At 43.4% G+C, this 14,973-nt stretch overlaps 1 protein-coding gene across 4 annotated transcripts in view; it reads left to right on the plus strand.

Annotated features, from left to right (window-relative positions):
- Positions 1-14,594, plus strand: part of PAPSS2 (3'-phosphoadenosine 5'-phosphosulfate synthase 2) — a 79,899-nt gene extending 65,305 nt beyond the window's left edge. For 2 of the 4 annotated variants that reach the window (XM_084845737.1, XM_084845736.1), the window contains exons 9-12: positions 2,839-2,974; positions 4,337-4,605; positions 6,947-7,176; positions 10,362-14,594. In XM_084845737.1, the coding sequence (XP_084701863.1) occupies positions 2,839-2,974; positions 4,337-4,605; positions 6,947-7,176; positions 10,362-10,503 (777 nt within the window). In that variant the 3' untranslated portion in view covers positions 10,504-14,594. The remainder of the gene's footprint in view (positions 1-2,838; positions 2,975-4,336; positions 4,606-6,946; positions 7,177-10,361) is intronic. The other 2 variants (XM_084845735.1, XM_084845734.1) reach the window with 1 other exon arrangement.
- Positions 14,595-14,973: the final 379 nt, after the last annotated feature.

The raw sequence follows: 14,973 nt of genomic DNA on the forward strand, positions 1-14,973 counted from the left end.
TGTGCAGAGATATGTATTTTTCACATACAGCGCAACCCCACCTCCCTTTCTGTTCCTCCTGTTCTTTTTGAACAAGTTATATCCTTCCATTGCTGTATTCCAGTCATGAGAGTCATCCCACCAAGTCTCAGTTATACCTATCAGGTCATAATTTTCCTCTTGTATTAAGAGTTCAAGTTCGTTCTGTTTGTTTCCCATACTCTGGGCATTAGTATATAGACATCGAAGACCATGTGCTTCATAGTCTGGCTTTCTTCCTACATGTGTCTGAAGACTATTATTGGGCGCTATTAGAGCTGTTCTCTCCATTGCAGTGCCTGAGCCTACGTCCACTGTTACCCCCACCTTTACATCTCCCTTCCCCGTAGGGTTCAGTTTAAAGCCCTCCTGTTGAAGTTCTTCATGCTGTGGCCAAACACATTCTTCCCAGCCTTTGTGAGGTGCAACCCGTCCCTTGCCAACAGTCCATCTTCCAGGAAGTATAGGCCGTGGTCCCAGAATCCAAATCACTCTTGTTGGCACCACCTTCGTAGCCAGTCATTCACCCAGAGTATTTTTCGTTCCCTTTCTGTCCCTCTTCTGACTACTGGAAGTATGGATGAGAATACTATCTGGGCCCCAAAGTTCTTGAGTTTCCTTCCCAAAGCTTCAAAGTCTGATGTGATTTCTTTGTAGCTCCGCTTGGCGGTATCATTTGTTCCCACATGGATGAGAAGAAAGGGATACCTGTCAGTGGGCTTTATGAGTGCAGGCAACCTTTCAGTCACATCTCTAATCGTCCTCCTGGGAGACAACATACCTGGCGAGTCCACGGGTCTTCGCGACATACTTGGGTCTCGATCCCACGCAGCAAGGAGTCTCCCACTACTACCACTCTTCTCTTCTTCTTGTTGTAGGCCTTGGTTTCATCGCCTCTGTTTGACTCACCTTCAGCCTCTTGCTCACTCTCATGCAGGTTCCCCTGTGATTCTTCCTCTGCAGGCTGTCCTCCAGTCTCATCCGCAAGTACCTGGAATCGGTTCCACAGCTCCAGTGCTTCCACTGGTGCAGAGTGGCATCTAGTTTTTCTCCAAACTGTCACCCTTTTTCAAGGAGTATCCTCTACTCCATTTTTCTTCACCTCAGCATTTCCCACTTCTGCCTCATCTTGCTGTTGCTCTTCAAGCTTCTGGTCTTCCCTTTGCTGCTGTAGTTCCCCCATTCTGTCTAAGAACTCTTCATGTTCTCTTATTCCCCAGCGGGTTGACAGTTGCCGCTCCAGTCCACTTTTTCTTCCAGCAGGGTGATCAACTTGCACTTGTTGCAGGTGTAGGCCATGTTGTTCTCAGGCAAGAAAACAAACATTGCACACACCTTGCAGGTCACCACCACTGGAGAGTCTTGTCCTTCCATAGCCTCTTTTCCCTTTTTGTGTCTAGCTTTGTGATTGTTCTAGACTAGCCTGTGCCTGCTCCTCTACTCAGTAGATGTTAAAAGCAGAGTCCCACTGGTGTGGAAGTGTGTGTTACAAGACAAATAAATGGGGAAAAAAAGTTAGTAAAAAAAATGTTAGGGGGCCTCCCCCTTGACCTCCCCTGCCGAACCCCTCTGGCCAACTCCTGTTTGCTCCCCCTGTTTGCTCACTCTGGTCGCTCGCTGTCTGGGAGCTTGCTTGCTTCTGTAGTCCCTGGAGCAGCTTGCTCTGCTCTGCTCTGCTCTGCTCTGCTCAGCTGGGAGGCGGGAAACAGACTGAGCTTCCTGCCCGCTCAGCTGCTGGGAGTACTCAGGCCATACACCCCCAATTCAGTTGGAGCTCTCAGAAGCACCTGATGAGCTCACAGCCACTCAGAAGGATAAAGGGCAGCCCCCTGGGCTTCCTACAGCACACTTACCTCTTAGCCTCTGTCTCCTTTGTCTCTTCTACCACTGCAACTCCCCTGGCCAACTCCTGTTTGCTCCCCCTGGTCGCTCGCTCTGGTCGCTCGCTCTCTGGGAGCTTGCTTGCTTCTGTAGTCCCTGGACCAGCTGGAGCAGCTTGCTCTGCTCTGCTCTGCTCAGCTGGGAGGCGGGAAACAGCAATAGTTGTTTATTAATGTCTTCTGGAATGTAATAAAATGGTTGTTCAGTATGTTAGATAGGAATGGGATATGGAACTGGAATGCTCTATACAACCTAATTAATGGAAAGCTGCCTTAGCTTTCATATGTACTTTTTCTTTAGATTTAAAACTAGTTGATGCAATGAAAATTGATGTTTTGGTAGATGCTGGCGATAATGCATTGGTGAAGCACATGATGTGGGCATGTCCTGTGGTGGCTTCTTTTTGGTTGGAAGTGACTGACATACATTTTGTTCTTGAAAGATCTGTGATAATTGTAGATGCTCATGTGCTTTTAAATTACATTACATAATTACATTATTCCTGTAATGTGGATATTAACACAGAAGGACAGAAAAAGCGGACTCTGAGAACCCTAACAGTTGCAAAGAAACTTATACTCTAAGCCTGGAAGGATAAAGATTCTCCACCTATTATTCAGTGAAGTGAAGATTTTACAGCTCCTGCTACATTTGAACGCATACCTTACAGTTGTCAATTTCATCTGGATGCTTATTTAAACAAATGGTCTGCTTGTATTAACAGGTATATTTGAAAGAGAAGTGTCAAAACTGTTCTTTTTTAAAATCAATGGTATTGTGAACAGTTACTGCAGTTGGATATGGTTTTATTCTTATTTTTCTTATGTTCTTCCCATTAGTGTTGTTGTTTGCAGGTTCTTTTCCCTGTTTGTGTTGTTATAATGGCAAACAGTTTTTACATTTTTTAAAATCTTAATTAATGGTGATGCCTTTTGACAGATGGTGATGGAAAGTGGAGATTGGTTGGCTGGTGGAGACCTCCTTGTGCTAGAGAGAATAAAGTGGAATGATGGTCTGGACCAATACCGTTTGACACCCTTGGAGCTGAGGCAGAAGTTTACGGAAATGAATGCTGGTAAGCATTCACATTTGCGCTATGTAACATCAGGCACTATTTTTACTGGAAATCTGGAGTATAAAATAATTAATAAATAATATAAATAAATAAATAATTTGAAAGGACCAGGGTCTTCTCCATAGTGGCCCCAACATGCTGGAACCAGTTGCCCAGTGAGACCTCTCTGAGCCCTACAAGTGTTCAGGAAAAGTTGAAAACACTGCTGATGCAAGACATTTTGCTGCCTCAAGTGGAGCCCAAATGCACACCCCTCCCTGACTACGGCCAACACTTTAAAAAGTCTTGGGCAACATCCAGAAATCAAATTCTGCTAACATTTTCGAGACTCAGTTTTGGTGCAGATGTTGCCATTTTTAGGGTGTGTGTGTGTGTGTGTGAATTGTTCATTAAAAAGTACACTCTCTTTTTTTGCAGTTTTTCACACCATTGCAAAGTAATTGTAACTGAAGAGGAACTGCTGATTTGGGGTGATCTGGGGCAGGATGCAAATTAATTGATGAATTTATTTTATTTGAGGTGATAAGAATGAAAAATTAATTGGCTGGCTTTGCCTTCTGTGAAATTTAAATAAATAATAATTATTATTTATGAATTTGCATATAAAATATAAATTAACATATGCAGATTTTATGCAGATTTGTACCCTGTGGGCCTGGGCCATAAATCTTTTAGGCGTCTAGCAGGGCCCCTGGCTAGTGGGTTATGTTAGGCTTGAGCATCCCTGTTGTAGACTTGTGTTTGGGAGAGCTTTTGATATGGGGTGTTGACATTTCTTATTAGGATGGTTTCTCCCCCCCCCCCCCAATTTGCAGTTATCCAGTGTCTTTATGACAGTTTTATTGTTTTAGTAGGTGAGTTTTTGCCAGTTGGAATTAAAAATAAGGGGGCCCTAAAATATTTTAAATGTGCTTGATTCTCTTCTGTTGAAATCAGTGGGAACTAACAGTGCAATCCTGTATGTGTCTACACAGAAGTAAGCCCCATGGACTTTTCCCAGGTACGTGTGTACAGACTGCACTAAAAGTACTGAACTTTAGCTGGATCATGCCCTAAAAAAATTATCAGTTTTCTAGCAAATAATAATGTGTGTGCATTATTTACACAGCTATTATAGTAAAAGACCTCCCAGCAAAAGTGAATGATATTCATGTCAGAATTCCCTTGCCTTTTTTGCTGAGTTTATATGTGTGTGCATGCACATGCGTGTGGCACATATTTTTTTAAGCCAGCAGGAATTTAAAACTTTATATTTATTGTAGATGATTCATCATATACTTTGCTCAGGTTGGCACTGTTATTCTTCAGAATGGCGCATTCCTGCTTTTCCCAATTCTGCATTTCCTTCTTCTCATATTTCAGATGCAGTGTTTGCTTTCCAGCTGCGCAATCCTGTGCACAATGGACATGCTCTGCTGATGCAGGATACCAAGCGCCACCTGCTAGAAAGGGGTTATAAACATCCTGTGCTGCTCCTGCATCCTCTTGGCGGGTGGACCAAGGATGACGATGTGCCCCTGGAATGGCGCATGAAGCAGCATGCTGCTGTGCTGGAGGAGCATGTCCTGGATCCTAAGTCCACGATCGTTGCTATTTTCCCTTCTCCAATGTTGTATGCTGGACCAACAGAGGTATGGCATTTCCTCTGTAAGAAGGACCAAAAGAACATCGTTTTGCTATCCCCTTTTGCTTCTTCCTGTGACTAGGTTTTATTCCTTAAGATCTGATTTGTTTCCCTCTTGGATTTCTTCCTTTAATATTGCACTGTTTTGTTTTTATACATTTAAAAAATAAAAATTATAAAATTAATTTTATAAATTAAAAAAGAGTGGAAAGGTAAGTTTTGATCAACTTGCTGTTTATTAATTTATGATTATGTATTTTTCATGTTCTTGCTTTCCTTTCTGTTCTCCTTGCTCCCTTGCTTCTTGTCAATATTTAAACTGCAAGTCAATGGGCAGTGATGTCCTCTTTCTTGCAATTTCTGTGAAGCACTTAGTTTATTTTCGCTGCTGCTAACTCCTCACACAGGGTGTATCTACATCACAGACTTGAGCTCCCCTAGGAATTTTGGGAAGTGTAGCTCAGTGACGGGGGCTTATGGATCTCCAACTGAGCATTCCCAATACCTCCACAAACAGTGCAATGCTCTGCATATTTACTCAGAAGTAAATATCTGAAGTAAATATATTTCACAGTGTTCAATGGGGCTTACTGCCAAGTAAGTATGCATAGGATTGCAGCCTAATCTACTATTCCCAGCATTCTTTGGCGGAAGCCATGACAGTTAAACTGGTACAAAACAAGGGCATATTTGTACATACATTTGGCTAAAATATGGGTTGTATTTTTATAGGATTTATAGGTTCATGAATTTTGTATTAACCAAATTAGTGTTTTTGGAAGTACAGAACAGAACGTTTATTTATAGGTTATTTTTAGCATTCTTATTATTGGATAATTTTTCATATTGTTTGTCTTTTGAAATTATTGTATTTTGTTTGTATCGTTAGCTTTTTTCGGCTTCCATTTAGAGGGAAAAGTGGGATACAAATAAACTGGGTGAACTGAATTAATGAATGAACGAATAGCCTCTGTCTCTAGCAGTGGCCTGCCAAATGCTCCTGGATAAAATATCAATAGTTCTGAAATTCCCAACTTTAAGCCTGTATTGAATTGTTTGGTGGTAAAGCCTCTTTACACTGCTTGGCATTTGTTTGTTTGTTTGTTTGTTTGTTTGTTTATTTCTATGCTGCCCAATAGCTGAAGCTCTCTGGGATGTTCACAGAAATTTAAACCAAAAAGTACACAGTAAAACAATACAAAAATATAAAGCATTAACACCACACTATAACAATATAACCAGAATAAAACCAGAATAAAACAGCAGCAATGCCGAGATTTAAAATACAGATTTAAAGCCGCAAAGCTAAAAGACTAGAAAGTTAAAATACTAAAATGCCTGGGACAATAAAAAGGTCTTCACCTGGCAGTGGAAGGAATACAACGTAGGTGCCAGGCAAACCTCACTAGGGAGCTCATTCCACAGCCGGGGTGCCACAGCAGAAAAGGCCCTCTTTTGCAATGGACTTTATTGCAATGGCCTGGTATATTCAGTTGTTTAGGGAACAAAACAGTTTGCAGTCCAGCTTGTGTGAGTGAGTTTCTAGTTGTTAGTTTGGCTAGGGTGAATTTCACACAGCAGCGGGCTGAGAACTGGAGAATTTCTAGGGAGGTGGAGAAGCAGAGGTGTTGAAGCTGAAGAAAAGACTGCGAGGTAGTTAATGTTCTGAGAAGCAGAACCTGAAGAACAAGAAAACAATAAGGCTAGGTTTGGCCTTCCCCAACCAAAGCTGTCCAGATGTGTTGGACCACAGTGGCCATCATCCACAGCCAGCACAGTGGCTTGGCTGGCTGAAGTTGATGGGATGTGTAGTCCAACACAACTAAAGGGCACACATCTGGAGGGCACCAGGTTGGGGGAAGTAGGGCTGGAGGAAAAGTTCATGGGAGATAGGGAATGGAGGCCAAAACGAGCTAATCCCAGAGGGGGCTTAAAATGAAAAGGGCAGTATGCTCTGAGAAGGAAAGAGGAATTTTAGGAGGGCTGGTGTGTGTGTGTCCATGTGTGTTCACGTGGGCACACACACACACACACACACACACAAAAGAACAATGCAACTTTAAAGAAATATGCTTGTGTGAAATTAATCAAAAGGTTGAAGCATCTCACTGCAGTGATGCTAGTGTGTATCCAGAGGCAGAAGTTTTTGTTGTTGTTACTGAAGATCTATTTTACATCTATAACAACACAAGCCTATACATGTCTACTCAGATGTCAGTACCCATTGAGTTCACCTAGGGTTTACCCCAGGTAAGTGAATGTAGGACTGTAGCCTGAGGTGTTTCTTTTAAAAAGAGTGCCACAAAACTTGTTCTCAACAGAGCTCTAATCTCTTGACACTTCCTTAGGTCCAGTGGCACTGCAGGTCTCGAATGATTGCTGGAGCCAATTTCTATATTGTGGGTCGAGATCCAGCAGGTATGCCCCACCCGGAGACTAAGAAAGATCTGTATGAACCCACACAAGGCGGAAAGGTGCTCAGTATGGCTCCGGGACTGACCTCGGTGGAAATCATTCCCTTTCGAGTAGCTGCATACAACAAAGTCCAAAAGGCGATGGTTTTCTATAATCAAGACAGGTAAGTCATATGGCAAATGGCAGCCTGCCATAGAGGGCATTTTCAGACTTGAGGCTTAATGATTTTGTAATGAGCTACCCTCATGGATCACTGCCTTGTTGTGGCGAAGGGGGTTGCGTAACTCAGTGAAGCCATAAGCTATGCCGTGCAGGGCCACCCAAGACGGACAGGTCATGGCGGAGAGTTCTGACAAAATGTGGTCCACTGGAGAAGGAAATGGCAACCCACTCCAGTATTCTTGCCAAGAAAACCCCATGGAATGTATCACAAGGCTAAAAGAGATGACGCCGGAAGATGAGCCCCTCAGGTTGGAAGGTGTCCAGTATACTACTGGGGAACAGCAGAGGGAATTTCCAAGTAGCACCAGAAAGAGTGAAGCGGCTGGGTCAAAGCCGAAAGGACACTCAGCTGTGGATGTGTCTGGTGGTGAAAAGAAAATCCGATGCTGTAAAGAACAATATTGTTTAGGAACCCGGAATGTAAGATCAATGAATCAAGGTAAGCTGGAGGTGGTCAAACATGAGATGGCAAGATTGAACATCAACATCTTGGGAATCAGCGAACTAAAATGGACAAGCATGGGCAAATTTAATTCAGGTGACCATCATATCTACTACTGTGGGCAAGAATCCCTTAGAAGAAATGGAGTAGCACTCATAGTCAACAAAAGGGTGGGAAAAGCAGTACTGGGGTACAATCTTAAAAATGATAGCATGATCTCAGTACGAATCCAAGGCAAACCATTCAACATCATAGTAATTCAAGTCTATGCCCCAACCCTCTTGTTGAGGGTGAAAGAGGAGAGTGCAAAAGCTGGTTTGAAACTCAGCATTAAAAAAATGAAGATCATGGCATCTGGCCCCATCACTTCCTGGAATATGGAAGGGGAAGAAATGGAAGCAGTGACAGATTTTATTTTCTTGAGCTCCAAGATCACCGCAGACAGTGACTGTAGCCATGAAATTAAAAGACGCTTGCTCCTTGGGAGGAAAGCTATGGCAAACCTAGACAGCATAGTAAGAAGCAGAGACATCACCTTGCCGACAAAGGTCCGTCTAATCAAAGCTATGGTTTTCCCAGTAGTAACGTATGGCTGTGAGAGCTGGACTATAAGGAAGGCTGAGCGCCGAAGAATTGATGCTTTCCAACTGTGGTGCTAGAGAAGACTCTTACGAGTCCCCTGGACTGCAAGCAGGTCAAATCAGTTCATCCTAAAGGAAATCAACCCTGAGTGCTCATTGGAAGGACAGATACTGAAGCTGAAACTCAAATATTGTGGCCACCTAATGCGAAGAGAAAACTCTCTGGAAAAGACCCTGACGCTGGGAAAGACTGAAGGCAAAAGGAGAAGAGGACGGCAGAGGATGAGATAGCTAGATAGCATCACTGATGCAATGAATATGGACTTGAGCACACTCCGGGAGAGAGCGCAGGACAGGAAGGCTTGGCGTGCTATGGTCCATGGGGTCACGAAGAGTCGGACATGACTGAACGACTGAACAACCTTGGCCCATATGCTGATTTGCATTACAAATGCCTTTTTTCACTTTTTCTTCCACGTGAATAATGACCAGGCCTGAATATAAAAGCCGCACGTGAAAATCTAAAAGGCAATTTAAACCTCAGGGATGAAAACGCTCAAAGTATGTATTGTTGCCAATTCAACTTGCCAAAAGCAGGGAAGCTTATTTCACAGCGGCCGCCTTTGCACTTCACACTGAACCATGGTTTAGTGTGATGAGAACAAGCCACAGCAAACCTTGGGCCTGCGTGCTCCCCCTCCCCTCCCCTCCCCTGGGAGGAGTTCAGAAGCTTTAGCTTCCACTTTTAGTTAACCCCACACCTTCTCATGTCACTGGAACCAGGACCTGTGTTTAACCCTAACAATGGTTAGCTTAAACAAACCAGCTTCAGAAACTAAAGTTTGAAGTTGTCTTGTTTTAAGCTAACCACAAGGGCCAGTCTAAGACATTTTGCTGCCTGAGGTGAAGGACAAGATCCCCTTTCCCCCATTCCATGTACAGAAGCTTGACTAGACTGGCAGTTGACTCTTACTTAGGAACATAGGAAGCTGCCTATTACCGAGCCAGACCATTGGTCCATCTAGCCCACTATTGTCAACACTGACTGGCAGCAGCTCTCCAGAGGTTCAGGCAGGAGTTGTTCCAGCCCAACCTGGAGAAGCCCGGGATTGAACCTGGGACCTTTGGCATGTAAAGCAGGTGCTCTACGATTGAGTTACAGCCCCTCCCACTGCAGTAGCAGTGCCAGGACAACATCCTCCGCTGCACTTGAGGGCAGCAGGTTGGCTTAGCGGGAATAGGTCAAGCTGAGTGGCATGCAAAGTTCTGTCCTCCAACAGAGGGAAACAGCTAGGGGGCTCAGATGGAGTGGCCAGGGGGCTACCACTGCTGCCCCCCCCCAGCATCTGCCATCTGAGGCAGGTGCCTCAATCTGCCTAATGGCTGGCCGACCCTGCTAACCACAGTTAGTGTTAACAGCAACTTATCACTCCAGATGGCACTGTAAGCTAGTGCTGGACTAAAAGAGGATGCAGCGGGTTCCAAACTCCTCCTTTTGACCTTGTGGGAGGAGGAGGGATGCACAAGCCCAAGACTTGCTTTGGCTTGTTCATGTCATGCAAAACCATGGTGTAGTGTGATGTGTGAATGCGGCCACTGTATGTGCGTGTGGAAATGTTTGTGAAATGTGCTTCAGCTTAACCCTGATTTAAACTGTCATTCCCTGTCTGCATATCCCAAGACCCTGTTGAGGATTCACTGTGGAAAATTGCAGGATCAGATCTTTTTTAAGGCATGTGTCCATACATGCCATAGCTGTAAGTGCCCACATACAAATAGCAGAGCTAACATGATATTATGGCTCATGTGGTTGATTTGCTCCTGGATAACCTTGTGAGTTGCAACACTGACATTTGTCTTTCAATTCTGGGCTCGCTGCAGAGCTGTTATATGTTATGTTCACACAATGCAGAGACATATGAATCAAGCCACAGGAATGGTTTGAATTATTATTATTTAGCGTACCATCTAAAGTACCATCCATTTCAAATTAATTTGTGTGTGTAGAAGATGATTTGAGATGGAGAAGGTACATCTTTTGTGCTTTTTTCCATTGTGCTATGTTTGTATCATCTTCATGGATACTTACCCTTTTCTTACTAGGCACAATGAATTTGACTTCATTTCTGGCACACGCATGAGGAAGCTTGCTCGTGAAGGTGAAAACCCCCCTGATGGATTCATGGCACCGAAAGCATGGAAAGTGTTGACAGAATACTATATGTCCCTGGGAAAAAATAATTAATTCTGCTTTTACCCAAGAGTGCCTTTGTCTTAAAGATGGGTGACAATTGATTTATAGGCTATTATACTTTATCTACTTTGCATTTTTCTACTCTATTTGTGGGCATTTTCTCCCTGGGCCAAACATTGGTTCTGGTCCAGCTTTTCCCCCTATGGAATTACTAGGGAATTTCCTCTTAATTTCAAAGGAAAGCCATAGAAGAGATTTTACTGTACATAGAAAAAAATAGATCTAGATGATGAGAGTCCAAAGACATATTGTGATTTGTCCAAAGACATATTGTGATTTGTCACAGACTTTGGGAAGAGGGATGCTTTAACTATGCAGCTGAAAACTATCCAGCTATTTATCTGTTCTTTTTTGATGCTTTTAATTGGCTGCATAGAGCAAGCAGGGGATCAAGGACAGGATTGTATTTCTCTTTTCCTTCTTTTTAAGAGGCAGCAATTTGAAAGCTTAGCTTCTGCCTCATTCCACCGTTGCCTTTCATTTCCATTTGGGGGGTTTCACGACCCATTGTTGTTGTTTTAATTATGAGGGATGGTTATTAAGATTTGGTATCCTCAATCATCAGGCTCTCTTAGTAAGGGCAAGAAACCTCAGAATTCCACACCAACTTTCTTTCACCATTTCAGGTCACAAAAGGGTGACCAGTTTTTAGACTGGGGTTTTCAAACTGTTCCAAGGAACTTAAGGGTTTCTGGGAAGTTTATTGGGGTTCAGCAATGATGACAGGGTGGGCTCTGTTGCTGCCTGAGACAGAACAGAAAACGTTGCCCTCCCCCTCCGCCCCTTGCCACAAGTCAAAGTGCATAGCACCAAGGCCAGTCAACTTTTTTGGGCACCTGAGGCAGCAAATTCACAAGCCATAAAAACACAATAATAATAAATAAAATAACTAAGTTTGCTGCCCTTTCATGGCACCCAAAATCAGCTGCCTGAGATAGCCACCTCACCACCTCGCTCTGCCTAATGGTAGAGCTGTCCCTGAGTGGACAAGCTTCCCTGAAAGACAGCATGCTCACCACAACCCATTTTCCCCTCCAACCTGACTTATGGAGAAGTTTTAAGTATGTTCTAGATCACAACTGCAGTTCAAACAATGCAAATGTGAGGCCCAGTAGGCTGAGTCAGTATACCACACAAACTGAATATACAGCTTAGAATGTGTTCCAGAATCTTCTGTGAGATACTCGACTTCCATGGCAGATGAGCTGATCTGGAAACAGTTCCCTAAAGGCAGAGATTTGACAATCACTGATTTAGATAGTCACTTAACCTGATCTGAAACAGGCAAGAAAAGAGCCCCTAATTATCTGGGGTCTCTCTCCCTGTTCACTGCAGATTAATATTTTGCTGTTGAAAAGAAATCAGATAATGAAGTGTAGTTACCTCAAAATGTTTGTGTACATTATAGTGCCAGATAGCTTAGCTTCCTGCCTTCTACCTTCAATGGGTTCTTAATTCTGGAAACTGTCTGCATGAGGAATTTGTTCACCAAAAGGAGTTACAGGCGGCATGGATCAGGGGAGGGAATGCAACTGTTAAGTCTTCATGAGAGAAGAACAAAGAGCTGTGCAGGACACAGGCACCGTTTACCTTGAAAAACCTTTGCTTTCTTAATCTTTAACTGACTTGATCCTGTATTTTTAATCCTTTTCTACACAATCATGAACATGTTAAATGTCTCAACGAAAAAGAAGCTGAGATTTTGATGAATCAACATTCTGGGCCGTGATCCAGCTTCTGCACTTGATAATAGCGTGCGTAGAAAGTACATTTTAGCAGAAGTAACCTCTTTTCTAGATTACTGGCAGTTAAGAGTTTACTGACAAAGCTCCTTTCTGTCTTAGTACCTCAAACATGAATGCTAATTTGAGTTTTATCATAGTATGCCCTTGTGCCTTTTGACTTCTGTTTTATGAAGACAAAATCTATGGTCAGCTCACTTTACAATTGTGCAGTAATACTGCTAAGCAGCTAAGAGTGTGAGCTATGAAGTTCCCCGAGTCACAAACTCAGTAGGTGTGTGTTATGTAAGCCATTGTTATCTCTATCTTAGCGTGTGTGTGTCCCCGACGCAACATGGGGATGTTAACTTGCCTACCTTACAGGGTTGTTGTAGGGATTATTGTGATAATAATACAAGATGCTTTGAATACTGTGCGGTACTATATACATGCTATTATTACTTTTTAACCTCTCTAGCTGGTGCTAGTCTGAGATGTGTCCTCCCTCAAACATTTCTATTTTTGAACCCACCTGGACATTTGGACAACCTTTCTGCTGCTGTGTTGTGCCCTGATGTCCTAGGGCTGTGGCTGATCTGCTGCATTCAGCCTATGAGGCTCTTGAGTACAGCCTGCCACTCTGGGCTAGCCCAAAATATTTTGCTGTCTGAGGCAAAGGCAGAAGGCACCCCCTTCCTACCCCATGTACCAAAGCTGACTGGACTGGCAGTTGAATCTTATTTCAGCCCTGCTGGAGGGATAGCGTCCTGCACTGCACCTCAGGCACCAAGCTACTTTAGGGGGCTAGGGCAGGTTGTGGCGAACACAGCCCTGTCCTCTCACAAAGGGGAGTGGCCCTGGTATATAAGATTACTGTAAAAGTTATGCCCTAGGCCGTCCCTAACCGGGCACCATCCAGATGTTTTGGGCTACAACTCCCATCATCCCTGACAACTGGTCATGCTGGCTAGGGATGATGGGGGATGTAGGCTGAAACATCTGGAGGACACCAAGTTGGGAAAGGCTGTCCTAGGGGGAGGGAAGTCTCTGGCAGAGCCACCGCCCAATTACCAGGAATGTTTTTTCCTTTTTCTTTCCTCTCCCAGTGCCCCCCGTGGGAGGGAATTTACAACACCAGCTCTTGGGCTGGCATAGATTCTAGTTCTGATTGGGGGATTGAGGGGGCCAGGATCCTGTGGATCGCCAAGTGCTCCTGCTCCATTTTTAGCCCCACCATTGGCAGGGCAGCCACAGTGGGACAAAGCTCTGCCATCATTCAGGGGGGACCTCTGTGGGCAGAAACCCTCACTGTGCCCAGAGGGGGAGGTCCACAGTATCCTATGGCCCCTGGGACACCCTCCTAGATACCATAGCGTTGCACCCTAAGAATAGTTTTTAATAATACATATATGTCATATAGCAGGTTAATAACAAGGCACAGATCAGGATCTAGTGGCCTGTGGAATACGCACCCTCCCTTCTCCTGTATGAGCTGATCCCACAGCGGATTGGGGACTCCTTCCTTCTCCTCTGCTAGCCTCCCTCCCTTATGTGGAGAGCTGAGCCAGCCCAAAAGAGTGCATAGGGCAACGGATTGGATTGTGGCCATAATTTGGCCAAGCATATAAATAAACTGCAACTTTTTAAAATCTGCATTTTCTTTCATCTTTTCTAGAAAGAAAAAGAATCATTTTTTAAAGTTGTGAAATAATATACCCATTTTCTGTACAATTATGCAACAAATACATTTTTACACTCTTGAAATTTTATTTGAGAATGCATTTTAAACATTTCCAGCTTTTAATGCTTTTGGATCTTTTAGACAAAAGAACTAAAAATGTGTATTCTAATAATTTGTGTACAATGAATGCAGCCACTGAGCAGAACACACCAGGTAGGCTCAGTACAAGAGGCTTGCATGGGATCTCCTATAAGCTGCACTGAATTAGAGATTGGGCATCAGCAATGCTTAGTGGATGGCTCCCGTTGCAACAATGCTAGCCAATGTACGTATAGTAGCAACAGTGCCTTTATATCCAAGACCTCTGGAAGGGACGCTGAAGATAGAAGTGATCTTACCATTTTGTAATTTAATTGATATTTTTTAAAAATGCAGATGTATTTTCTTTGTTTTTCAAATTTATAATATGTTCATCATCATCAGTCCAAATATATATATATTGTACTATTCCTTTTAAAATTTTAAAAAGGTATATATCCAGTAATATTTTATAGCATATTTATTACACACATGAAGCTGGAATGTATGCCTTAACTGATACATCTCTTAATTGAAATGTCTTCTGAATCTGGTATTGTTACTGGAATCAACTTTTAATATAATACTTCTGTTTAACTAGTTTCTGCCGTTTCATTCATATATATCCCAAACGTTTTGCTTGCCTGTTACCTGTTGTATGCAACCCCCAAAGCCATTGGCTAAGATACTGTGATGTCACAGAATGTCTGAGACAGATTGGCATGCTCAGGATGAAGGTATCTGCAATAGTATGCTGACAGAGTACAATTTCTTTGAGGGAAGTGGAGATTTGCTCACAAAGGGCCTGCAGGCAGGAGCTCTGTGCTGTTGCCAGGAAGGCGAGGCAGTGGTCTTCAGTGAATAGGCTGCATGTGCATGCAGTCCCTTCTCCCCCAGATAAATGCATTGGCAAGAATGGAGAAGAGACCTAGTATGTCTTCCCCTGGAACATATACTTCCTGGACACCCCTGATATGTAGC

Source organism: Heloderma suspectum, chromosome 3 (genome assembly GCF_057233095.1).
Source record: "Heloderma suspectum isolate Gila_16-S chromosome 3, 16-S_ref, whole genome shotgun sequence".
In the NCBI taxonomy this organism is placed as follows: domain Eukaryota; kingdom Metazoa; phylum Chordata; class Lepidosauria; order Squamata; family Helodermatidae; genus Heloderma; species Heloderma suspectum.